At 38.0% G+C, this 27,628-nt stretch overlaps 1 protein-coding gene across 1 annotated transcript in view; it reads left to right on the top strand.

The window, feature by feature from the left end:
• KREMEN2 (kringle containing transmembrane protein 2) overlaps positions 1 to 27,628 on the top strand; it is a 150,207-nt gene that overhangs the window by 56,298 nt on the left and 66,281 nt on the right. The window contains exons 2-4 of the mRNA XM_044071189.1: positions 11,752 to 11,923; positions 14,185 to 14,276; positions 18,369 to 18,493. Coding sequence (XP_043927124.1) covers positions 11,752 to 11,923; positions 14,185 to 14,276; positions 18,369 to 18,493 — 389 coding nt within the window. The remainder of the gene's footprint in view (positions 1 to 11,751; positions 11,924 to 14,184; positions 14,277 to 18,368; positions 18,494 to 27,628) is intronic.

A 27,628-nucleotide genomic window follows, 5' to 3' on the forward strand; every position in this document is an offset into this window, starting at 1 on the left:
GTTTTTTTTAACTCTAGTGAATAATCTCGATCACATCTCAAGACCCAGCAAAGATAGGTTTCCTGAAAACCTTTCAAATGTTTATAAATGAGAGTAACAATTATTTTTTAATTGATGCTGTTACTTTGTGTACGTTACATTGGGTGAGACGATTTTCTTGCTAATTCCTTACACTGCTTGATTACTTTTAGATCATCAGCTTAGACTGCCTCCAGATCCCATTCTATTTTTTCTACTTCCTTACAGGTTCTATGCCCTTTTCCTGGGTTACTACTTTCCAGGTGTATCATATTTTTTGCATTATATAAGCCACCAAGTTTTAGACCGAATAGCTTATCAGGGCAATTTTTTGTTCATCCACTATTCATCTTGTTGTCTGACCTTTTTGATAAATTTATCTGTCTTCAGCGGAGTTATATTGGTCTCCCAGATCAACTTTGATGTCACTTTTATTAAGGACTGGCCCTGCAACTAATCACTGTGGTGATCTTCTAAGCTCTGTGGTACTCATCTGGTAAAAAGCACTTTGCTTCAGTAAACTTGGGTATTTTCATTCAACAGGTAGCACACTCATCAACAGGTAGCACAATCAAAAATGGGTAACACACTCATCAACAGGTAACACACTCATCAACAGGTAGTACACTCATCAACAGGTAAAACACTCATCAACAGGTAGCAGTAGTACACTCATCAACAGGTAAAACACTCATCGACAGGTAGCACACTCATCAACAGGTAGCACACTCATCTATAGGTAACACACTCATCAATAAGCAGTACACCCATCAACAGGTAACACACTCATCAACAGGTACCACACTCATCAACAGGTAGCACAATCATCAACAGGTAGCACACTCATCAACAGGTAGCACACTCATCTACAGGTAGCACACTCATCTATAGGTAGCACACCCATCAACAGGTAACACACTCATCAGCAGGTAGCACACTCATTAACAGGTAGCACACTCATCTATAGGTAGCACACCCATCAACAGGTAACACACTCATCAACAGGTAGCACACTCATCAACAGGTAGCACACTCATGTATAGGTAGCACACTCATCAACAGGTAACACACTCATCAACAGGTAGCATACTCATCTACAGGTAGCACAATCATCAACAGGTAACACACTCATCAACAAGTAGCACACCCATCAACAGGTAACACACTCATCAACAGGTAGCACACTCATCAACAGGTAGCACACTCATCTATAGGTAGCACACTCATCTATAGGCAGCACACTCATCAACAGGTAACACACTCATTAACAGGTAGCACACTCATCTACAGGTAGCACACTCATCAACAGGTAACACACTCATCAACAAGTAGCACACCCATCAACAGGTAACACACTCATCAACAGATAATACACTCATCAACAGGTAATACACTCATCAACAGATAGCACACTTATTTTTAGTGCTGGAAAAAATCTCAAGGCTGTTGGCTCTGTTTCTACATCAGGTGTTTGGATTATTTTTTTTCCCAAAAGCTGAGACTACAGTATAGCCTAAGTGAGTACTGCACTCCTAAGTGCTCCGTCCTTTGGATGAGATGACTGATCACATGACTGAAACAAAGGAACATTTGACTACGGCTGCTAAGAAAAGCATTTTCTGATGAAAATGGAAAAGATTGATGCGCATATCTTAGTCAGAGAGGACATTAATGCTTCACCCAGTCCATGAAACTACAAAACCGCAGCCTTTCAGAAACAAAGTGCATAAAACACAAACCACTGCTCTGGGCACTCCTCAGAAAAATGAGAGGCCCTGTGGAGAGAGAACTATAATCTACGAAATAGAAATGCTACTTTATGTTGATCATGAGTAGAGTAGCATTTCTTTGCTAACTTGAAAGGAGATATATTGTTTAAATTTGCTGGGATAGGAGTGGGAGGGTAAAGGCACAATTTAGTAACAAATTAAAGAACAGGACTTCTGATTGCATTCACTGTTCACATGGGAATCCAGAATGCAAATGATTCATTTAATGAAAATAAAATAAATTGATAAAATACTTGATGGAGTATGTGCTCTATAAAACATCTCATAGGCACAAAGTCTAAATGCACTTTGCAGCAGTCTCTTTCTATCAGCTTTAGCTCCATTACGGGACTGGTTTCCTGCACCAAAAAAGACAACTCAGCCTAGCGGGAACTGAGCAAGTTATGTACACTTCTAAGCTACACTTTGCATTTTCCTTTTTAATGTTCTAACTTATTTCCAAATCTATACTTTTTGGCATGCACACTGAGGAAAATGTTGGCCCTCATCCCCCACCACGAGCACTTTATGTATGTATAATGTACTCACAGCAGGTCTTTATTATTTCCCTCTGTTGGCTTTGATAATGCTAACTTGTTTCACTTTTTGCCAGGCCAGCACGAGTCTTTTACACTTTCTGGACCCATTGCTTGCCAAATTTGGTCATCTGGATCTTTTCTTTTTTAAAGCTTGGAGTACTTTCTCAGTCATGTCAGATTGTTGCTAATTCATTTTTGGCACAAAGAGTCCCATGGAGAACTATCTAGTAATATGTCACTGAAGTGTGGCCAGCCCTGTGTACTGCACAGATATGAAACCTTTCCATTCTGCTGTAATTCCAGCCAGTTATTGGTTTAACCATGGCAGGACTTGCATGAAGTTAAACAGAACACAAGGAACCCTCCCATAATGCCACACTCCTTACACGACTCTCCATACTTCTGTATGCTGGGTGTTGCTTGCAAACCCTTTTCCTCCACGGTCATTTTATGTGCAAGCCACAGAACTCTTTGTCATTCCCATGTTTCCAGTGATGCAGATGTTCACGTCTTAGACATCGTAAAAGCATAATTATCTAACTACTGAGATTTGGCAACTGGAAACTAAGCTGTGTCTTTACTCACTTAGCCAGTTTTAGCTGACTTGATGGTGGGGGGCTGTCAGTGTACCTGCCACTGTCACTTGGTGACAGAGACTCAAATAGACACTTGACCACTGGTCATAGGGTGGATAGTTGGTGTGGGGTGGGGGGTAAACAGTCTTCACCTGCTGATTTGCTTTGGCAGTGACACTTTCATTGGAGATCGATCAGAAGCCATGGCAAAAGTGAACACCACACTAAGAAAAGGTTTACAGATAGGAGGAAGTAGGTGCTTGCAGAAGTGAGGGCTAACTCCCTTCTGTACTCATTGCATGTTTTCTCAGGTGCATGCTGTGTACAATTTGCACAGTAACAGGGTATAAGAATTAAGAGCTCCAGCCTGTTGTCATATGTGCACAGGGTTACATTTCAAAGGTCTGAGAAGGTTAACCATTTAGGACCTGTTAGTAACTGGTGCTTATTTTCACAAACTGACCTAGGTTTGGTCTGGTTAAGTAACTTACTTCAGAGTTATACCATTCACCTTATTCTCTCAAGAGCCAAACCAGTTTATCAGTCATGTCAGAGCTGGAAGTCACCACTGTTACTTCAGTCAGCAAGGGTCCGGAACTTGCATGACGACCTACAAATTAATTTGGAACCATTATTTACAGTCTGGGCAGTGAGAGTCCCCTTTAATGCATCAATCCTTCTATTCCTTCTTTTTAAGCCTAGTTGCACTCACTATACATTGTTAGTATATGATGAAATAGAACAGGAAAAATGAGTTATATAGTTCTGTTGTGGGGTCCTATGCAATAATTAACTGTTCAAACCCAGCTTTTCTGAAAATGTTCACAATGTATCCAGAAATTATCCACCTCCATCATATGTGACCCCAACTGCATTTGGCGAGAATATCAACATTTTTTCATGATTGTGAAATATTCTTCAGCTATCTAGTGGAGAGAAATTAACAAAATTAGTTCTTAATTACAAATCTTCCAAAGCTGAACTCACTCAAAATGGGACGCTCGTGTAAATAATGACCAGATGTTTGAAAATTCCATCCAGGGAATGGCTTAAAATATTTTTTGATAAATTATTTATGCAACAAACAACTAAAATTGTCTTGGGTGACAGCAAAATATTAGATGGACAAGTTAAACCAGTATAAAGTATGTGAAACAAAAGAATGTTATGAAATCTCAGTGATTATTAAAAATATTTTTTCATGCATGCAGAAAAAGTTGGCTGTTTACATGTATCCCTCATAATGAACATTGATTGACTCATATTTTACTTTTGTGGACTGTGGCTGATGAGAGGTGTAAAACACCACAAAGGTATTTCATTTATTTATTTATTTGTTAACTAGTTAGGGAGGCTAGTTCAGAGGCCCTTTTCAACTACAATCCAAGCCACCGACAAACAATATGAACAAACATCCAAACAGACATTTACATTACATGGGGGGTAATGATTTGTTAAATACAAATTCAAAGGTAAAGAAGACTAAAATACTATCACAGTGAATTTAAATTCAAGGGAGGAAATGTATGGAATGTTTGCCATTATTTACAATATATACCAGATAAATGGTACCTGTCTGTGTCACAGGTGAGGGTATATGAATCCGTACCCCCACCTGAACAAACGTTATCTCACGTTATGGAAACATGGTGTCCTTTTAAAAAATGTCACTCTTCTAGTCATTTTGTTTTGTTTGTTTGTTTTATTAGTTAACAGTCATGTGATTGAATATTTTAATGGGGTAACCCTTCACTGGTTTAAAGTCACATGCTTTAATTATTTTAGTGTCAGTGATGTAACAGATAGCACACTCACCTTTGGTGCCAAAGGCTGTGGGGTCTACTTCCACACCAGGTGGATGGACTGCTGACACTGTAGTGCAGAGTAAGGGGGTGCTGCACTCCTAACTGTGCTGTCCTTCAGATGAGATATCAGACTAAGGTCCCATCTGCCTAAGTTGGTGGTCGTTCAGGTTAATGTAAAAGATCCCACAGCACCTGTTGAAAAGGATAGGGAAGGTTTCCGTAGCAGTATAAATACCACCTTGGGTCTCCCCAAAATAGGCTACTAGCCTAGTGGGACTAACCTGCTCAACAAAGGATAAAGAAATAAAAATTATTTCAATGGCTTAAAAATATGTGGTACTAAACTCAGACCCTCCAGTAGTCTTGGGTTTTAGTCTCATGTTCTCCTTTTGTTTACTGTGTGACTTTGAGCAGGTCACTTAACCAGACATTGCTCTCAGGTCCGAAAAGGGACTTGTGTCCAGTGGGCTAACCTGATTTTTTAAATTCTGTATCATAGAATAGAAGGGTCTCTCTGAAGATGAATTGGTCTAAATCCTTTCATGCATTAGCATGCCGACCCACTGAAAACAGTTTTTCTACCAGAACGTTTAACTAATCAGACTGTAGTGACTGCACTTCTGTAGCATGTCTTCTATGTTTGTTGCACTCCTCTGTCTTTAGCTGAACATAGTTTTCCAACACTGTGTACCTAATAATTATCTGAATATCATACTTTAGTTTCTTAGATCAGGACTTTGTGCACTGTTATGAACAGATAGATGATGGTACACACACTGTCTGCAAGCCATATGCAACCATTCCTGAGTCCAAAGCTCCTTTCATTGGTCCAAAGTGGCCAACCCCATAAGCTCTACACACTGCCTTTGCAGCAAAGCTGGGAGTTTGAGATCTGAGCATGTGCTCTTGTTTTCCATCCAAGTAGACCCTCCTCACATACATATATGCATATGTAGTACTTGCAGACACAGATATTTGTGCCTGTGCTGCAAGCCAGAGGACACAGCTGAGTAGCATGTTTAAACCTCTCCCCTACACGTGTCTAAGTTTTTTTTTTACTTCCATTTGGCTTTTTCCACAGGTCTCCTACCTCTCTCTGTCCATTCCTTTCTCTCAGATTTATCATTCCGTCCTTTGCCTGCTCCATTGTTCACAGTAATAGAGATCCTGCATGACACTGTTGGGGGTTTTCCACATGGAAAAATAAGTTCTCTCCTCAGGCATTATTTTTTTTTTATTGATGTTTAGTTTTGACCATCTTATGCTTATTAACCAAGAGTTTAACAATATAATTACTTTATGGTTATATAGCAAATTGTTTGTTTTAGTACAGTAAGTGAAATTTGAACTTTTATATAATAGCATCATTTTGGGTATGTCATTTGAATGCCTCAACCAAGGTGCTGCCATAGCTTCATTTTCTGCAATTGTGTTGAACTAAGATTACAGCATTGTGTTAGAGTGTGTGTTAGTGGCAAGCTAGTATCTACTGATTGAATCTCATACATGAGTAAAGAAAGAAGTCTAAGAACATGGGAGATACGCTGAAATATTGTACTCAGTCGCCTCATAGTAAGACGCTGTCCGGTTCGATTCTCAGCTAGAGCGTCTTCTGCGTGGAGACATGCATGAATGGGCGTACCTTTGTTGAATGTTGTGCGTCAGGGCTGGTAACTCAGCTCATAAAAATCAACTACCAATCATTAGCGGACCGGTGTTCCGCTGTGGTGACCCTAACCGGGAGAAGCCGAAAGACCCAACAACAACACAACATTCCTTTAACCTACTGCTTTGTTTTGAGCTGAAATTGTTTTTAAAATTTCTCATGTTAGAGCTGCTTTGTTTGTTCACTGGTTACTTTTTTTCATCTCTTTCCTATGTGGCCACCTCCTCCCAAGTTTAAACCTTGAATATGAAGGACCAGGAACTGGTGTTACAAAGTAGTTGATAAACTGAACCATGTGGCTCAGAAGTAATACACAGAGTGGCATACCAAGCCTCCAAAGTTTTGGAAGAAATACTTGTCTGTGTCCACAGAGTGTGAGAACGGGTAGCAGATTATCCATCTCCTTACAACAGAAATGGGACACTAGTCAGTTCAGTAGCCACACTGTAATAACAAGGCACAACAGGGTCCACTAATAAATGTTATTAATAGCACTGATTTGTGGAGAGGTGCAGCCCATGACAGGGTCTGACTCATGAGGCCCACTGTATCCATCCAGCTGTCTGCATAAAACAAAAAAAACAGGTTCCTCTTCATCTGACTGACTCAACAATGCAGCATGATTTATTCATTAATTTAAACCTCAAAGGGCGATAAACGCACATGGTTTCCACACCTCATTTTATAGAAAATGCTTTGCAGTGTCATTGACAGTTTCATTTTAATACTTTCTAATTTGATTTTTGATGTTGCCCAAGAGTAAGTGGGAATTTCTTTTTGAGCCTGAGATTTATAGCCAGCTAGGCTGACCACTTCCGAGGGGGAAAGTTTTTTTTCTTTTCTGTTCTTTTTTTTCCTAAGGATCAGTTTTCAATCATTTTATTTAATTGTTTATGTATGTATGTATGTATTTATTTATTCATTCATTCATTAACCAGAGTAGAGCACTGATCCCAATTCAAGTCCCAGACCAGAGGTACTGATACAAAAACAAAACATAACCGATAATAAAACAAAATAGTGAAGTCTGAGCATTTAAATTCCAATAAAAGTTATGTAAAAGCAGTACAATGTACATTCATATTTATTTATTTATTGGTATTTGATTACTGTGAATGTCAGACTAGGTAGGAGCCCATTTTCAGGGAGAAAAGCTCCAACTTATTACAAAAACATTTTAAGAAAAATAACTTTACAATCTTCAAAAATAATACACAAACATCTACAGTTAAAATAACTATACTGAATTAGACATAATGTGAAAATATTGGTTAAAAATAGATATAGCCTATATGACAATGATTTAATATTTAGGGAACTGTGTTAATAATGAAAATACGGAAAACAGCATATAGAGAACAATGAGATATGCGTAAGGAGGGGAGAAGGAGGGGTAGTGAAAGACAGACAGACAGAATGGCAGGAAGGGGGCACACTGCCTAAGATATGTAAAAAAGGTACAAGTGCATATGGAGTGTAAAATGTTATAGGATGCTGTTGTCTGATCTGCAATGTACAGCAAAACTGAAATTCCTGAATTACTTAATATCTGGGTACGTGTGTGTGTGTGTGTGTGTGTGTGTGTGTGTGTGTGTGTGTGTGTGTGTGTGTGTGTGTGTGTGTGTATGTTTGTATTTTATACAGCCTTTCACAATGTGTCAGTGTACATGTATATTTAGTACATACTGACAGACATTCAAAGGTTTATCTAGGAAGTGAGCCCAGGCAGCACAGAATAGCACTAAATCAGAAACTATCAGACGTATCCTACACTTTCTCAAATACATATTCTAATATAATATAACTTACTTTTTTGTTACTGTAGGTGTTGCATGCAATGTAAAAATGTCAGGGACTTCAGTTGTTTGCAATGGGTTCTTTGTTTACACTGAATCTGTATGTTTATGTGCTTTACACAGAGAAGCTTTTGCATAAGCTTTTGAGAAAAAGAAATATCACCTTCAGAGTCACAGTTTCCTTGTTGCTATATGAAATCTGTTCCAAGCAACTTGAGCTGAAAAGTTGGCTAAGCCAGTAATTTGTTTATGCTGTCAGTTGATGTTGCATATTTGTATGAAGTCTTGTGAACCCGCCAAAAAATCCATGTTCTAAAATTAGCAATCAAAGAACTTGTCATTATGGGAATCATAGCTTTCTAGCTGCTTTATTGACAATGCCTTGAAGGGAAAATATAATTTAAGTGCGGTCTAGGTTCAGATCTTGGATGAAGCATTCATTCTGTCCTTTTACCTTTTCCCTCATAAGGGAATGCACTGGCTCTGCCCATGTACCAATCCTGATTAAGTTAAATACTGCAAGGAGAATCTCTAAATATCAAACAGGTAACTATTTCACCAAGCTCTGTATGCCATCTAATGTCTCCTGCCTTTAATTGTGTCTGACCATGTGAATTGTGTATCCCTATTAGGGAACACCATGCACCATTGTTCATACTCACTTGTTTTTTTATTCTTTGTTGTAAATGTTGTTTTTATACTTTTTTATATTTTATATTTTTTAAATGCTATCTTTATAATTTGTCTAATTGGAGCTTTTCTCCCCGGGCCTCCACTGAAAATGGACATGTATCCAGTCGGACTATCCCAGTAAACAAATGTAAAATAAATAAATAAATATGCAGCCTTGATAATGGAGATGGTATCCTGTGTGCTAGATATGTTTACCAAATGATTTCTCTGCTGTGTATGTATATATGTATATATATATATATATATATATATATATATATATATATATATATATATATATATATATATATATATATATATATATATATATATATATATATGGGATCTGGACACATACTCGACTAGCATATGTCTGAATCACAAAACATCGAACACACATACACGAAAGCGCTTAACATCAACAAGCGCTTCTGTGTATGTGTGCCTGTTTCGTAGATTGGACTACAGTGCGGGTAAGGGAAAATTCCCTTTTCCCCACTGTAGTGTGATCTCGGAGTGAGAATAATAAAGTAGGGGGGTGTGGGGGGTGCAGGGGGGCAAAGCCCCCCTGCAGAAATGTAGATTTTATTTTTTTGAACTACACATACACGGAAGTGCTTTTCGATGTTAAGCGCTTTCTTGTATGTGTGTTTGATGTTTTGTGATTCGGACATATGCTAGTCGAGTATGTGTCCTAGACCCATATATATATATATATATATATATATATATATAGATATATATATATATGTATATATAGATAGTTAGATATGAGGAAACCAGGACCATGCTGCATTTTGTAATATAAACAACAGAATACATTCTATTCCAGAAATTACTGCCCTTTGAAAAAATGGGATTCATTAGCAGGCAGCAGAAAACTATTTGTTTATTAATAGGAAAGGTGAACTGGTCCTTCACAGACCTTTACTTGGCACATTGGCTTGGGTCCTTGGTGTAGCCGAGTTGATTTAGTGACTTGGGCACTGGTGGATCTGGGGGTGGGGAGACAGGAGTCAGTGACCAATACTGGCTCACCCATCTTGGGGAGAAGAAGGCAGACTGATTCACTGGGATGTGGACACATTGGAGGAGAGGTGCCTTTCATACAGAAATAGGACAGAAGTGCTCTTTCCTTCTCCCTGCCATGTCACATACATTGTATTCTGCATGTGGTTTGTGCAGAAATGTGCACACACTCAAAGCACTACATACCTTCCCATCTGTGAGGACAGCCATAGCTCTCCAGGGGAGGAGATAGGGAGATACATACAAAAAAAAGATGGTTGTATGGGTGAGTGCCTCCTGCACCTGACAATGACCCCCTGAAAATAAAAAATGGGTCTGGTCATTGCACTAGTGTTCATGACCAACAGGCAGAGGGGATAAAAAGATAAATATACTGACTTACTTTGTATGTGTGTGTGTGGACGTGTGTGTTTAGGGCAATTAGTCTGCAAGATATCAGTTGCTGTTTTGTTGATTCAAAGTAATTGACAATGGCATCATTGAATACCACATGAAAACAACAAAACAGTTCCCCACCCCATGCTTATGTATGCATGTATATGTGTGTGTGTGTGTGTGTGTGTGTTTAAGTGGTAGATAGATAGGTTTGTGAGTATGTAAGAAGTAGGTAGGTAGGTGTGTGTGTGTGTGTGTATCCATGTGAGGGAGGGAGGTGTCTCTCAACTGTACAGATTTTCGCAGAATGTCCAGATTTTTGCCTCATATTTTTAGTCTGTTTCTCATAAAATCTGTGTTTATTGGGGTTTATTGTGGCTAATCCATGAGGACAGAATTCACTACATAATGACAGGCATTTGAGTTTCAGACTTCATATCCTTCAGAAAATTCACACACACACACACACACCTCTCACTTGTCCATTCATATTCCGCATTTCAAACATCTTCTGGAATTCAAATTCCTTGCACGCAGAAGCCAATGATGTAAACAGCAGGTCACACACAGCTGTCTCTGTGCGACCGGATGAGCTGTCTTCTTAAAGAAGAATGCCCTTAAAAAAAATTTAAATTAAAAAATAAGTCTCCCGGCCAGTGACACCCCCCCCCCCCCCCAGTCAGTGTGGGCCCTCTTCCAGCCATTGGGCCCTAGTTTTTCACAGTTGGGCAGGAAATTTCTGCCAGATTGGCAGTTGAAAAACACTGGTATGATCAGTTAAGCCACTACATCATGTAACGAGTAAACAACTACGAGGAAACAAAGTAATGAATAAACATGCTCAAGCAAACAAGATATGAGCCTTCATGAATCGATATCTACTTGGGTAGATGCTAGAGCAGTTATTCTGACTTTAACAAAAAAAAAAAAAAAAAAAAAAAGCTCTGTTTCACCAGTTATAATCAGCATGGAAGCTTGAAATTACTTTACTCTGTTGATTTTGCATTTATCTTTATTTTGCACTCCTGTTGGTTTGCGTTTTTGTAAAGTCTGTGTTCAGTTGTGTTAAACAACGTACTCAGAATAAGAAATTCACTAAGTAGATACCTCACACATCTGGATTGCACAAGCATGCATATTTCAATCTGTATGAAAATATGAAAAAACTTGTTTTAGCACTGAAATTAAAGTCTGTGGCTTGTCTGAGAAATTTTAAAGGCAGGGATCTTAATAAATTTGATGGCCAAGATATGTCCCCTGACCTTGCATTAAATTTGTGACAGAACACCAAAAAATTGTCTGTCATTTTGCCCTTTCACAAGGTGAACCCCAGAATATTAATGTACACCTAGGGATAAAAGAGTACTATGCCTTTAGTCTTACGCATTACTGAATTGCCAGGCTATCCTTCGGAATCATTTGATGCATACTGCCTTGGGGCATGTAATTTACTTATTTCACTAAGTGCTAATCTGTGCTTCACTTTCTGTCTGTTTTCTTTATGCAGAGCTTTCAGAATGTTTCAAGGTGAACGGAGCAGATTACCGTGGAACGCAGAACCAAACTTCAGTGGTGAATGGGAAGCCATGTTTGTTCTGGAACCAGACGCATCAACATGCTTACAACACAGCCAAGTATCCCAACGGCGAGTGGGGACTGGGCAACCACAACTACTGCAGGTGCGTATCAACACTTCAGAGCAGGCCTGGCTAGCTGTTATGTCATACTGATTCAGCTTTTGTTTATTTATTTATTTAGTGTGTGTGTGTGTGTGTGTGTGTGTGTGTGTGTGTGTGTGTGTGTGTGTGTATTTTATATCATTATGTTCTAGGTAGCTTTACTGATGACAATAACTAAATAGTAAGTGGTTTACAAACAATACAATGACTTTTTAGTTTATTTATAAGTCAGAAATGTGTACTCCTAGTTGCTGTATTTATCCATACTGGGTCAGATTCATTGTGTAGTGTTTACATAGGTCTGGTGATCTATACCTCTTCTGCAAACATCAGCAGAACAGTTTGGAGGACAGGTGTATTTTTCAGAGGATACTGCTGCTGTGAAACAGACTTCTCATCCACATAAAACAAGGCTCATCCCTGTCCATTTTCAAGTGCAACTTAGAGCTATAGATAGGAAATGGAAATTTTAACTCAGGACTGCCCCTGTACTACTAATGGACAGAGGCAGCTCCTAAATGCTTTATTCCATGCATGGGTCCCCTCAAATTATCCCTGGTATGATCCCAGTTATTCTCATTAGGGGTCATATATAATTATTGACCACGAGATGGCTAACGCCAATCTATAATCAAATGGGGTAGGTTATTTCGAGCACAAAAAGGGAAGTTGGCTAGGCTTAAAATGGCCTGCAAGGGCAGCTACCCTAACACTTACCTCTGAACATATTGGTTGGTAGAGTGTTGTATTATTTTTGCCTGTTTAAATCTTGTTTTTATACAATTTGAATTTTTGCGAACTGTTTTCAGGTTATGAGCCCTTACAGACAATGTTAATCTGCTGCTCGCATACCACTCAACTGTCCAAATTTTCACAGAATGTCCATATTTTTGCCTCATATTTTGGTCTGTTTCTCATAAAATTGTAATTTTCTAGCAAATCACAGGGAAATCATTGAGGACTGAAGTCAGAAAATAATGGCAGACATTTGAGTTACCCATCAGAAAATTCACGCTAATGCAAAACCTGTAATTGTATCTACTTTCTAAGTTTGTAAGAGTAATGTTTAAAATGTGTCTCTATTTTTGGGTCTTTGTCCCCACATTATTTCTGGTTTTGTCCAGATTACTTGCTCTAAGAGGTTGAAAGTTATGCAGCTTAGTGGTACATTTTTATTGAGAATATTCTGTGAGGCTTTTGCTGAAAATGTTGGTAAAGAAAACTTAAAGAAATAACTTGTGTAAAATCTTCTTTTTTAATGTTATTAACTAGGTATACTCATTGACACTGAAGATATAATTTTCAAGGATGGGAACAGAAAGGAGGCAACTTACTTAGGGTACCACAGTATTAAAACTGGGGAGACGGGATTCAAACCTCCATTGTCTGCTGGACCACTATGCTGAATAACAATATATGCTACTGTTGGACATGAGATATTTATACCAAACACATTACATTTACTTTATTTTATATGCCTTTTGCAGATAGGTAAGGCCTACTTACCACAATTGGAAGTTTCATTCATTAACTTGTTCAAAGTTACATAGACTACATAGGGAAGCCGTGGTACTCAAACCTACATTAGTATAATCAAGTTAATTTTAAATAAGTAAAAAGAAAAGGCATTTAACCCGCTAATTGTAAAATGTGTGATTACACTGTATTTGAAATATGCTTAGTCAAAATCACAGGTCATAAGTCAGTACTAGGCTAACTGCCCTTGTGGGTCATTTTAAGCCTAATAATTTATCTCATTTGAGAATCACACCCTGCACCTTCTGTCTGTAAGGTAGACACCTTAACCATTATACAACACTCAGCAAGTTTTCAAATGATTTTTAATGAGAATATATTGTTTAATACAGAAATTCAGTAATAACTCATACTGTTTATTCACTTAGAGGAACACTTGCATTTCATTAAAGTGGTCTGCACCAGCAGTCTGCAGTAATACGTTTGTATGTGGGCGTGCACACACACACACACACACACACACACACACACACACACACACACACACACACGTACACGTGCATGCGCGCACACACACACGCATGCACACACGCACACACGTGCACACATATGTGCATATACACACACACACACACACACACACACACACACACACACACACACACACACACACACACACACAGTACTACCAGGGTAACACTTTTAGCAATGCCACATATAAATTCTGTCATGATACCTTCAACTGTGTCTCTGATCTAACTGCGACTCTGACTTGTTTGGTACAGGAACCCAGATGGTGATGTCCAGCCATGGTGCTACGTCTCTGAGATTGAGGACGGCATTTACTGGAAGTACTGCGATATACCCACATGCCACAGTAAGTAAACAACTGACTAGCATTGAGTCATCCCTTTTAAGTAGTATGATAGGGTCATTAAATCTAAGTCATAAATTCCAGGTGATGGACAGGTCCCTCTCCACCCACCCTTTCATCTTTATGTTTTATGTTTGTCTAAATGCTGTGTGTCACAAAAGCTAAGCACATATTTGCTGTAAGGCTTGTCTTTTTATCCAAGGTTGTGAAATGCAAGAATTGAAGGCGGTTGATCCCAAACGGACTTCCCTCACATTCTGCTTATTCTTCTCACTACAAAAGGCTCATACCTCTCAACTGTCCAGATTTTCGCAGAATGTCCAGATTTTTGCCTTATATTTTGGGCCTGTTTCTCATAAAATTTTGGTTTCTGGCAAATCACTGGGAAATCATTGATGAATGAAGTCAGAAAATAGTAGCAAACTTTCAAGTTTCAGACTTCACATCCTTCAGACAATTCATGCTAATGCAAAACCTGTTGGGCTATCAACTTTCTAAGTTTGTAAGAGCAATATTTAAAAAGTGTCCCTATTTTTGGGCCTTACAGCATGTGCACTCTTCATGCTGAAAGGGACACAGTAGGAATGAACCATGTCAACAAAGAAACAGAAGTGGAATAAATGCGTATTCCAAAAACAAAAAACAAGCCTGTTTAGTACTCCTTGTATTTACCAAGGACTTTTCAGTATGTTGGCTGCTTTGCAGATTATATATAATGATTCACATACTTTTTTTCCCCCTTTTAGCTATCCCATTTTTTAGAAAAACAAAAATGCAGGCACATACCAATTATCACCTGCATTCATTTACATTACATAAATATATATCTGTTCTCCTCAGTGGAGAACTATCTATACTCTTTTGCTTAGATGGGAGATATAAATTACCCTGCACCTCCCATGAATGTAGCCATAGTAGGCATTCCTTACCTTGGTGAGAACCTGAAGCAGGTGAAGTAAATGTTCTTTGTTTGTACAAAAAGGCTGTTAAGCATCTTCAGCAACAGACAGACACAAACATATTGGATATCACTTCTTCCTAGCAAGTTGCATGTTTTGTATTCCTCCGTCACCTGTGAAGTTTGAAGCATAACGGGCATATGTTTGTTGGTGGTCTCATCACTCTCACGGTGGCGTACAGGTGGGCCCTCGTTTACCACTCTATGTAGTTGCCACAACTTAGTTCTGTTTATTCTTTGTGTAATATTGAGGTGTTATTGTATTGATGTGCTGTGTGTAATAAAAATGGATAAATTGCATGATTCAAATTCATTCCCCTTTTATGTCTGCTATGCTCAATCTGGGGACACACATATAAAAGAAAGAAGTCAGAGAATAACACTGTATGCTCAGTTAAACTTGTAAATGTTAAGTGTAATAACATGCCCCTCCTCTACACATTGGTAAGATGTGATGATTGCCAGAAGTTGTGCATACAAATGTGATAACTGACAGACGTCATGCTTGCAAACATAATAATTGACAGAAGTTGTGCTTATAAACATGATAATCGACAGAAGTCATGCCTACAAACATTATAATCGACAGAAGTCATACCTGCAAACAATAATTGGCAGAAGTCATACCTACAAGCATGATAATTGACAGAAGTCATGCCTACAAACATAATAATGAACAGAAATCATGCATACAAACATAATAATTGACAGAAGTGGTACCTACAGACATAATACTTAATACTTAGTACTTAACCTTGCCTTTTGGGCCTGGGCCATGACTGTAAAAGGTCCAAGGGCCAGCCCACTTATGCTATTAATAAATGATTGATAGACATATAAATAAATAAATTAATAAACAAACAAACAAAACAAACAAATAAATAAATAAAATGTGGCTGTGTGGATGGCAAACTTGGCACTCCAGAGACCCTGCATGCATGTTTTCTTACATACCTGTCTTCCTTGTATAATAATGGTCAGAAGTCATACCTAAAAACATGATTATCAACAGACGTCATGCTTACAAACATAATAATCGACAGAAGTCTTGCTTATAAACATGATAATTGGCAGAAGTCGTACCTAGAAACGTAATAATTGACAGAAGTCATGCTTACAAACATTATAATCGACAGAAGTCGTACCTACAAACAATAACTGACAGAAGTCGTACCTACAAGCATGATAATTGACAGAAGTCGTGCCTACAAACATAATAATGAACAGAAGTCAGACCTACAAACATAATAACCAACAGAAGTCATACCTACAAACATGATAATCAACATAACTCGTACCTACAGACAATAACCGACAGAAGTCGTACCTACAAACACGATAACTGACAGAAGTCATGCCTACAAACATAATGATTGACAGGAGTCATGCCTACAAACATGATAATCGACTGAAGTCATGCCTACAAACATAATAATCAACAGAGGTCATGCCTACAAACATAATAATCAACAGAGGTCATGCCTACAAACAGAAATGAGTGTTGATGTTTAGGAAAGGGCACTTTTTGTGTTATGTGGATAGCATCACCATTGTAGTAAGATGGAATTATATTTTGTTTGTTTGTTAGGTGGGTGAACTCACTAGGCCCAAATGCTTGTTTTAAGGGTAACCCATCAGGAATATGTGGTTAACTGACTTACTCATATTCACACAGTTGCTAAATGGAAGCTGTGGGAATGAAATCCACAACTGCAGGATTAAACTTGTTAGCAACTCATCACCTAAATCCTCTTCAATAAGTTGTCAGTCATACATATCAGATATGTATATATCAAATCACTGAAAGAATTGATAACTATGTTTTACTGTGCTATTGTGTTGTTTATCAGTGCATTATCTCCATTAGGCATTACTTCAAGCTATGATATGTCTTAGGACACATATTAATGAATATCACAGCATTTTGAAAAGTGTTTTATGAAACGATCCTCTGGTTGAGCAGGACTCAGGACTCTGAAGAGCTGGAGATGTTATCATGCTGGCTGTGTGCTAGCATTTCTTGCCATGGAGCTCGATGGTTCCTTCCTGATCTCCAGTCACTATCTGCATAGAGTCTGCATATTCTTTCCTTGTCTGTATGTTTGTTCTGACATAGTTCTGTTTCCTGTAACAACCTCCAAAAAACATTTGGGCTTGTCAGCTATGTTAAACTATATAGTACTTAACCTTGCCTTTTGTGCCTGGGCTATGACTGTAAAAGGTCCAAGGGCCAGCCCACTTATGCTATTAATAAATGATTGATAGAAATATAAATAAATAAATAAACAAACAAACAAAACAAACAAACAAATAAATAAATAAAATGTGGCTATGTGGATGGCAAACTTGGCACTCCAGAGACCCTGCATGCATGTTTTCTTACATACCTGTCTTCCTTATATTGGCTTGTGCAGCAGTGATGGACATCAAACACTGAACATGTGGTGCAACCATGAGCTCATGACACAGAATATATGATGCAACTGTGAGCCCATGACACAGAACATATAATGCAGCTGTGAGCCCATGGCACAGAACACATGCAGTGGAGCTGTGAGCCCATGACACAGAACATACGTGAGTCCATGAGGTTTTACACAGACTGTCCTATGATGGCTCTTCAGGTCTGAGCAGGAATTTTTTGTGACAGTCTGGTCTACTGCAGCACCTGCCTACCCTCACCTACCTTTCCCAACCATATTGGAATGTGTAAGGAAACAAAACCAACAAATAAATAAGTAAGCTCCCTTCAATCATGAAGGGATGAAAGAAAGTTAACATTATCTGTAGATAGAGCATTTAAATGCTTTCTCTAGATTAAAAGGTAAAACTCTCAAACTTTTATTATGAAAAAAGTCAAGGAATTATTGGGGATATGTATGGTTGTCATGGTAATAATCATTCTCCTGTCTTCCTTTCAGTGTTTTGGCTTGATGCATGTTTTCCTCAGCTTTGGGACTGTTAGTGCTACTATAGTGTGCAAAAGCATTGTGACACAAGTGTTAAGCAGTTTACTGTGATCTGTATAGGTGTAGTACAGTAAATAAGTAATTAACATGGGGCACAGAGAGGGGCATTATTGATGAAAAGTGATTCAAACTCTTCACTTTTCCTCCCTTTTGTCTCCGTTTTGCAAGTGCCAGGATACCTGGGCTGCTTCTTGGATTCAGGGAACCCCCCAGCATTGAGCGGAAATAGTGGCACATCCACCAAGCTCACTGTACAGGTCTGCCTCCGATTCTGTCGCAAAAAGGGTTACAAGGTAAGTAATTTACTAGTTTTCAGTGTCCTCAAAACAGATTATGTGACTGTTGTCATAACTGTGAACCGATGTATTATTATAATCACTTAAAATACCATTAATCATTAAGAAAGTGTTATATAACCAGTCTTGCTGCATACTCTGAAGTACGTATAATGAGATTTTCAACACACTAGAAAGCTTTTGCATAATTTTTACCCCTTTGCTTCCAACTTTACTACAGAACTGATTGTACATTAGAGTCTGGCCACAGTGCCTCTCCTTTCTGCCTCTATTGTTACCTCAAGTTGTACTCCATTGCTAATTTTCTTACTTGTGGGGTCTGTGCATTGAGGGAGGGGTGTGGAGCTCCAGGCCTTTGTCTAAGATCTCAGCATGACAGGGGGGGATTCATCTCTTTAACTGGCAGCAGCATCAACGCAGAACTCCACATACACTGGCATCAGTCCCATGGATAAATGCATGCATGCTTCGAAATGTACATTCTGATGGATACCTTTCATTTTGTGCTCTGAGCTATTTGCTTTGCCAAGGTAGCCACACCTTATCCTGGCCTGCCCAGGGGTCTGCACCATAGCAGGAGTGGCCTGCTCCAGTGATGGGAGCACATAGTCACATTCATTGTTACCCATGTCACTGACATCCTCCCTGGTTCCTCCACTGTCTAAAACCATAACCAGGTCATCAGCCATGTATTCATGGATGTTATCCATATTTTTAATTTCTCCGAGTCTTTTGGGTTTCTAATACCATGATGGGAATGGACCCCATTCCTAAGTCAAAGTATGATTAAAGTTCATGAAATTAGTATTGTTTCAATCTTTGATGTCATCCAGTAGTGCTCTTTGCAGCACCCACAACGTCCCCAGTAATGACTCCTTCTGCAATTTGTATGGTGTTACATGAATTGGTAACATATCTAAATATGATTGTAAATTCTTTTTTATAAGACCAGTTGCTTCTACTACTATTGGAACTGTCTGGGTATATTTCTTCCACATGGCTCTCATTTCTGCCTGTAGATCAAGGTATTTTATGACTTTGTGTCTCTCTGTAGTCACTGGGTGTGGTGATTTCAATGATCAATGCTATTTTTGTCTTCTTTTCTTAGACCACTATATCTGGTTTCCTAGCATTTAGATTTTGAACTGCTGGTTGTGGGTGATCCCATGTGGTATAAACTTCATCATTTTCTATGATTCTTTGTCACTCATGTTTCCAGTGTTTTTCAGCCACTTCGATACCATAATGTTTGCACAATCTCCAGTGTAACAATTTCACCGCATTATTATGCCTTTCAGTATACAGTCCCTCTGCCATTAGTGCGTCGCAACCAGCAACAGGATGTGTGACTGTTTCCAATTTGGTTTTACAAAAACTACATATGTCTGTTTCTTCCACATGTTCAATGGACTGCCAATATTAACCTTTCATTTCTTGATGTGAATTTGCCTCTCCTTAACCATCCCTGCGTTCATTCTTGTTCAACATGAAGCTCTTCCAGAAGTTTTCTATACTTGCAACTATATTTATGTTTTTTCCACATTTCTTGTCTTTTCATCTGATCCTTCACCTTATATTCTTTCATTTTTTAGCACATTCAGTTGCTGCCTGTTTTTTATCTACTTCTGGTTTGATTTCCATTCCTGCTTGACATTGATATGATTTTGCTAAATTAAGCAGAGATGTCATCTTAGATTTATTCTCCTCATGTTTCAAAACTTTCACTACATTTGGATCTTGTGAGGTCAATAGATATGTGTAGAGTCCCACAGTTGCAGATCTATACATGCAATCAATTTCAAGGAGGCCCATCCCTCCTTTGGAACAGGGAATATATAATCTTGGTATACACTGATTTTTATAAATCATTTGGTGACCATGAAGCATCTTTTTTGTTTTAATATAGAATCTATCCAACACTTTTTGAGGCCAGTCAATCACTCCAAAACTATAACTTGGGACAGGAAAAGAAAACTGATTTATGGTTTGGAACTTGTTCCTATATGTCAATGCTGTTTTCAGGATTAATTTAAGTCTTCTAAAGTACTCCTTACTAAGCTTTATTTGCATTTGTTCATGTTTTATTGCTGATCCTTCATTAATTCTCAAGTATTTATACACTCCCTCTTGCTCAAGTTCTTTTATATCACATTCTTGTCCCAAACTGATGTTTTCCTGGTGCTGCAGTATTCCTTTGTTTCGGCTTATCCCGGTTAGGGGTCGCCACAGCAGAACTCCGGTCCCCTAATGTTTGGTAGTGGATTTTTAATTGCCGAGTTACCAGCCCTGACGCACAACCTTCAACGAAGGCACGCTCATTCACGCATGCCTCCACACAGAAGATGCTCTAGCTGAGAATCGAACGTGACAACGTCTTGCTGTGAGGCGACAACGCTACCGCAGCACCACTACCGCGGGACCAAAGGGCATTCCAATATCATCTGAAAAAGTTTTGACAACCTGCAGCTGTGCTTTCCGTTCCTCATCTGATGAGCTATACAGTTTTAAATCATCGACAAAGGGAAGATGAGAAGTCATTAGACTTTGTTGTTTTCTAGAAGCCAAATTATAGCCATGGCCTAAGCTGTTAAGTAAACAGCTTAATGGATTAATAACAAGGCAGAATAGCAACAGTGACAAAGAGTCACCCTGGAATACCCCCCTTTGAATTTTTATTTTTATTTATTTATTTTTTTTATTTAACATTTGTTGACCGGGAATTTCCAACTAGGTTCCACAGAGCCTGTTTTCAGCGGAGGCCCGGGGAGAAACGCTCCAGATGCATGTTTTTGGATATTATCCCTGGGATAATAATCTGTCCTTTATCATGACTTAATTGCAAAGTGGTCTGCCACTGTTTCATGGTTACTGTAATGTAGTCAATCAGTGTAGGGTGTATCTTATACATTTTTAAGTACTCTTTTATCCATGAATGTGGGATACTATCAAATGCTTTTTTGTAGTCAATGCATGCCATACTTAGATTCTTCCCCCTCTTACAGTTCTCCACTATAACTTTGTTTAACAACAAATGATCCTTTGTTCCATATGACTTTAATTTATTGCCGTTTTGTTCTACTGTCCTAATTGAGTTTTCTTCTAAATGACTATAAAGTCTATCTGCATCAATTCTTGTGTATAGTTTATACGTCGTTGGAAGACAATGGTCTGTAATTTTTAGGGTAGCTTGCAGGTTCACTCTTAAGTAAGAACATTGTTTTTCCTGTTGTTAACCAGTGTGGTGTGTGTTTGGGGTGTGCATATAAATAGTTTTTACTCATGGCTAAATCCTCGTGCAAAGAACTTAATACTTTAAGCCAAAAGTTAGGTACTGCATCTGGGCCTGGGGTTTTCCATTTAGAGGCTTTTCTCTCTGGCTGTTATTTCATCCCATTTCCTATCCTGTACCTTTAAACTTCTTATTATTTATTTTACTTTTTCTATCCATTTAGCATCTTTGTTATGTTCCACAGGGTCTTCATAGATACTGCTCCAAAATGTGTCTACTTCCTCTTTGTTTGTTGGTATTTCAGTTCCTTTTACCTTATTTCACAATTCTCTATAAAACATTTTTGGGTCATCAATAAATTGCTTATTTTGTGCTTTTCCCTTATATTTATCTTCGTATCTTCTGAGTCTTTCTGCCTGTTTTGAAATTTTTAGTTTGTTATCTCCAATAGTGCATAAATAGATCCTGGTCTGTTCTAATACTGCACATTGCTTTTATCACATCTATCTTTCTTAATATTTTTGTTGATCTGTTCCCTCTTCTATAATCTTCTAACAATGACACTTCTTGTCTTAGCTGCTTTATAGTTTTCTCTATTCGATATTTCCACGATGGTATTCGTTTTCACCCCCCTTTTCCCTCACTATCCTGTGTTCCTGTGGTAGAATTTTATCAGTTATTAATTTAGCAGCACAGTAATATATTCTGTTTATTTCTGTTATATCGCATGGATCTCTATGGACAGTCCTTACTACTTTGTTCATTTGTTTTATCAAGCTTCTGACTTGGGTTTTATTAACCTTCTGCAGTCTATTTCTCTCATTGATCTTGATATATCTGTCTTTGTCTATTAAATATGTCTTCTCTTAACTCCTTTTCTTCCATACTGAGGGCACATCCCTTATTTTCCGTTTCCTGCGGACATTCTATAGAAAGTTCTGTCACATTTTCCTGTGGCACATTCTCTTCAGTTTCATCCTGTACCATCTGTTGCTCTGTCATATAGGAACTCACTGGCCTATCACTTCTCAACACTGACTGCATCAGAGTTTCCACAGTTTCCTGTTCCTTTCCTTGCTGTCTAGCTTCAAGTGAATGTTTATACTGGTTTCCTGTGGAGGGTTCCAAAATATCTTAATATGGCACCTGACCAATTGCTTCCTGTTCCACTGATTCCCCTTAATTTGGATATCCATTTCTCTATCCTGTTGTGGTGCTTTCTGTATTCGATTTACTACACTGAGTCTTTCACTTTGCAGCTGTTCCATAACCTTAATTTCTATTTCTTTGACTTCTACATTACTAATCTCTTTTTCTACTTTTCCTCTTAGTCTTCTTATTTTTGTACTGTAAAGTTTTCCATATCCAGATTCCGTTGCCTGTAATTCTTTTCAAATATCTTTGGTGCTGCTCTTTTTGTATTGGTTAGTTTTTGCTTTCTCCTTTGCATGAATATTACACCATATTAAATCTCCTTTCCTTTCCCATGTCCATATTTCTTCTTCACGTCTCCTGATCTTCTTGCTTTTCCTTATTCTGGGGACTCACTCCATCATGCTGTGATGTAGTCTGTGTTAGACCTTCTACATTAAACCCTTCACTTCACAGGCAGTCCATAACTTCAACTTCTATTTCTTTAACTTTTGCTTTACTAATCGTCTTTTCTACATTATATCGTTGTGCTCTTAATCTTTTTATTGTGAAATTTTCCATATCCGGATGCCTTTGCCTGTATTTCTCTTTGAATATCTTTGAGACTGCCTTCTCTATATTAGTTACCTTGTCTTTCTCCTTTGCATAAATATTGCACCATATCATATCTTTCTTTCCCATGTCCATATTTCTTTTTTATATTTTTCAAATATCTGTAGGTTTTGTTGTTTATATTTTCTCACTTCCTCAGATACTTCTTTTTCTAAACTGATCAAAATTTCTTGATCTATGTACTGTTTTTCAAAAATCTGTTGTATTAATGAAAGCACATTTTTATTTGAAGCTTCTGACAGTTTCTCCTGTGGAAGTATTTTTCTTTCCTCTAATTTCACTCCTAATTATTTTGTATATCTTGTGTCTGGAAATTCTGAGCTTTTTACATAACAGTAACAATACATAATTTCTTTTCTTTCCTATCCTCAAGAGTCCACTCTATCGTCTTTATGGCTCTTCTTTGGCCAATCAATTTTTGTCTTTTTTGTGGACTGCTACTTCCTTCTACATCCTCTCCCTGGGCCTGGTCTGGCTCCATTGAAGGGATGTTTCTGTGTTTTGTGGATTCTACACTGTCATTTTTTTCATTCCTGGCACAAGTGCGCCTACCAGGATTGGGCACTTTTTTATCCTGGGTCTTGTGCACCCAGCTATCTTTTTTTATTTTTGATTTACTTCCGTCCATGATATATGCTATATAAATACTGTCTATATATCAGTGTCGCCTTGGTGAGATTTTGTGAAAAACAGAGTCCACCTTGCGAGGGTACTCACCAAGACTTGAGGATGAATTCAGTTTCAGCACTACTGCTCTCCTTTGCTTGCTGACTTGTCATCTCTCCATCAGGACCCCTACAGTAATGGTATTGGCATGAGAGGTCATACAAAGCATAATTATACAAGTGGACGGTATAAGGTGAAGTACTGATTATGTAATACTCCTGCTCCGATGACCTGAGTAACAAATAGTCACGATCAGCAACAAAGGAAATGGGAACTGCATTTGTACCCGACAGTGAAAGGGAACATGGCATTTAAGAGAAAAAGAGTTTATTTAATCGCTTTTGTTTAGGGGGGTGCCATTATAACAAGGGGTAGCTCAAATTTAGGGATATCCTAGAAAATCAGGACATTGGATGATTTAGTTGGGATCTAAGAATGTTATCCCGTCATTTGAGAAGCTGCATAGCTTCCTAGAAATCCATATTCTTCCAGTGAGAACATTTATATCAAGAACAGGGCTCCAATCCACTGTCTTGCAGCACATGTAAAACTGGGTGTTGAAAAAGTTGTTTCCCCTCAGATGAGCTATCTTTTGAGATAGAAACCTTCAAAAAAGAAACAGAGGCAGAGTGGATAGAACAGGTGATTATTTTTAAGGGTACACCCATACAAGGACGTTGAGAGAAAAAGAACAGTAACATCTCTGCATTACTGCATCTAGTCAATTATTGCACATATCCTCTTTACAGCTGTCTAACATTTACTCAACCCTTTTTCCTTTTCCATCTGTCACAGGCACTGTTGAGTCAATCTGTGAACCAACATTCCAGAGCCCCACCCCCCTTCGCAAACCAACATTTTCTTAGGTCACTCGTGAATACTGCCCCATCCAGCTGTAACTCATTCCCCTTTGTTCCTCTCTCTTTCTCCCCTCCTGAAATGCAGTTTGCTCTTTTGCCTCCCCCTCACATTTTACTCTGTCTAAATTATGTCTCCCCAGTCTCTCCTCTCTCCTAGTGTGTGTATGTAAAGCACCAGGAATCTTCCTTTATAAATTAACTCTTTCATCTCCATCATTATTTATTTTTCCGTTGCCCTCCCCGGCAGCCCTTTCTCTGAATGGTCAATGGCCCAGAGTATAGCATTCCTAATATGCCCTTACTTGTTTTAGTCCATTCATGCAGACATATATGCCAGCATCATATTGCTATCAGCAACTATGTTCACAGTTTGCAGTGCATAATTAATGATAAGGGTAATCATGCACCCAGATCGTTTTCCTCCTTTGTACCCCCAGGGTCACTCAACTAGTCTGTATGCTTTTCCTAAAATACCCCCCAAGGTCACCCAACTAGTCTGTATGCATTCCCTAAAATGTCTCCACCAATGTGACATTTTTACATTAAACAATAGATGTGACTTATTTGTTACTCAGAAAGTTTCACTAGAAACTATTTACATAGCTGATGACCATCACTCCAGTATTAGGGATAACGCCATCCAACAGAAGGTGTCCATCCCCATTGCAATACATAACATACATACATATATATATGATAAGCAGGATCAGTGGACCATGTGATGCCCACTAGTATCTGTCCTGTTCTTCAAAAAATTGTCCCCTTAACTAGTAGTAAGTTATCCAGTGCTTGACTCCACCCAATATCCTTCAACTTATAGTCATTACCAGGTAGTTAATTGGATAGAAAATGAACAGGTCCAATACAAATCTACCGAAATTAAGAGAGATATACGTGATTACGCTAGTGGATGGGCCTTCCTGTGGAAAAAGAAACAAAATTTCCATCTGGGGCAAACGGTGAAAACTAACAAAAAGCAGTTATCTGTCTCGTTTGCTTCTTCTGACGGTTTATGTCCAACTACGGACTCTGAAGGTGAAACCCATGATTTTCCTCCTTTACCTGGGGCCCAGGACCCCGTAGCACATCAACAACGTTTTCGGAATGATGGAAATAACATCAAGAGAGGCTATAAGAAGAAGGGTACTGGTTCTGGTTCTCCATCGTGTGAAGGACACTTTAAACAAGCATCTAAACGAGGTAGATGGAATTAATGTTGTGGACACTGCTTTTCCGCCTATCTCTAATTTTGTCAATTTATCTGGTTGTGTATTATCTAGTGAAGAAGCAGCTGTTCTTCAATTAGGTTTAAAATTTGTTCCTACTGTTATCCCTAGACATTATTTACTTAAACAAGATATATTTAAGTTTATTAGGAAGTTACACTTGAAATGTTTTTTTGCACAAGATAATGTTTGTACAGATGGGAAGAGTTTTACAAATGATTTTGACAGTGATAATAGTGAAGATAGTTTCTATTCATGTTTATCTGATGAAATTGATGTTTCTATTTATTCTAATGCTTATTCTATGCTTAATACTGACGGCATTGAATTTCATAGTAAATTTTTACCTCCATTACTAACCAAACTGTCACACAGTATTCAGAGATGGTTTATTTTTCTATTAAGGAACTTATGAATTCTTGTAATTCAAGTTCCTGGAATTATAATATGACTAAAATGAATGGTGTGCTTTAAATAAACTTATGAATAGACATGACCTAGTTGTTAAGCCTTCTGATAAAGGCAATAAAATTGCGTTACTTCATCAGTCAATATTATGAGATGTGTATGAAACACTTGAGTGATTCTTTGACATATGAGACGTGATCAAAACACATTTAAATGCTGTGAAAGAATGTACTGCATTAATTGAAAGAGGCGTACGACTAGGTTATTTTTCTAAAAATGATTTGGACAAAAAATTCTGTGCTGATAATTGTCAGTTAGCTACTTTTTATTGTCTCCCAAAGCTTCATAAGAGTTTAGTGAGTCCTCCGCGACGCCCTATTGTTTCTGCTACTAATTATTTCTCACGTAATATGGGTATTGTTATACATAATCATCTGTTACCTTTTGTAGAAAAACTTGATTCTTATGTTAAAGATTCTTTTGATTTTATTGATAAAATTTCAGATATTGTATGGACAGAAAATATGTTTTGGGTTAGTGTTGATGTTGTTAGCCTATATACTAATACTGGCCATAAAGATGGAATACAGGCATTGCGTTATTTCTTGGGAGATAATCCTACCTCACATTATATTATGGATCTGATATATTTTTGTCTTTCTAATAACTTTTTTAGTTTTAATGAGGTAATTTATCATCAGTTGAGAGGAACAGCCATGGGGGCACCTTTTGCCCCTATGTATGCCAATTTATTTATGGCTAAGTTTGAGTTAGAATACATCTACACCAACATATTTTTTCAGCATAATGTTTTGCTTTATTTTCGTTACATAGATGATTTAATTTTTCTTTGTAATGGAGGTTTTGAATCTATAAATAAGTTTATTTCTGATATGAATAATAACAAATATAATATACAATTTGATGGTTTACAGTATGGTAAGAAAGTTAATTATCTAGATATTTCCTTAATAGGAGT

The sequence above is a fragment of the Protopterus annectens genome, chromosome 5.part0 (assembly GCF_019279795.1).
Source record: "Protopterus annectens isolate FY-2018-M chromosome 5.part0, PAN1.0, whole genome shotgun sequence".
Classification (NCBI taxonomy): Eukaryota; Metazoa; Chordata; order Ceratodontiformes; family Protopteridae; genus Protopterus; species Protopterus annectens.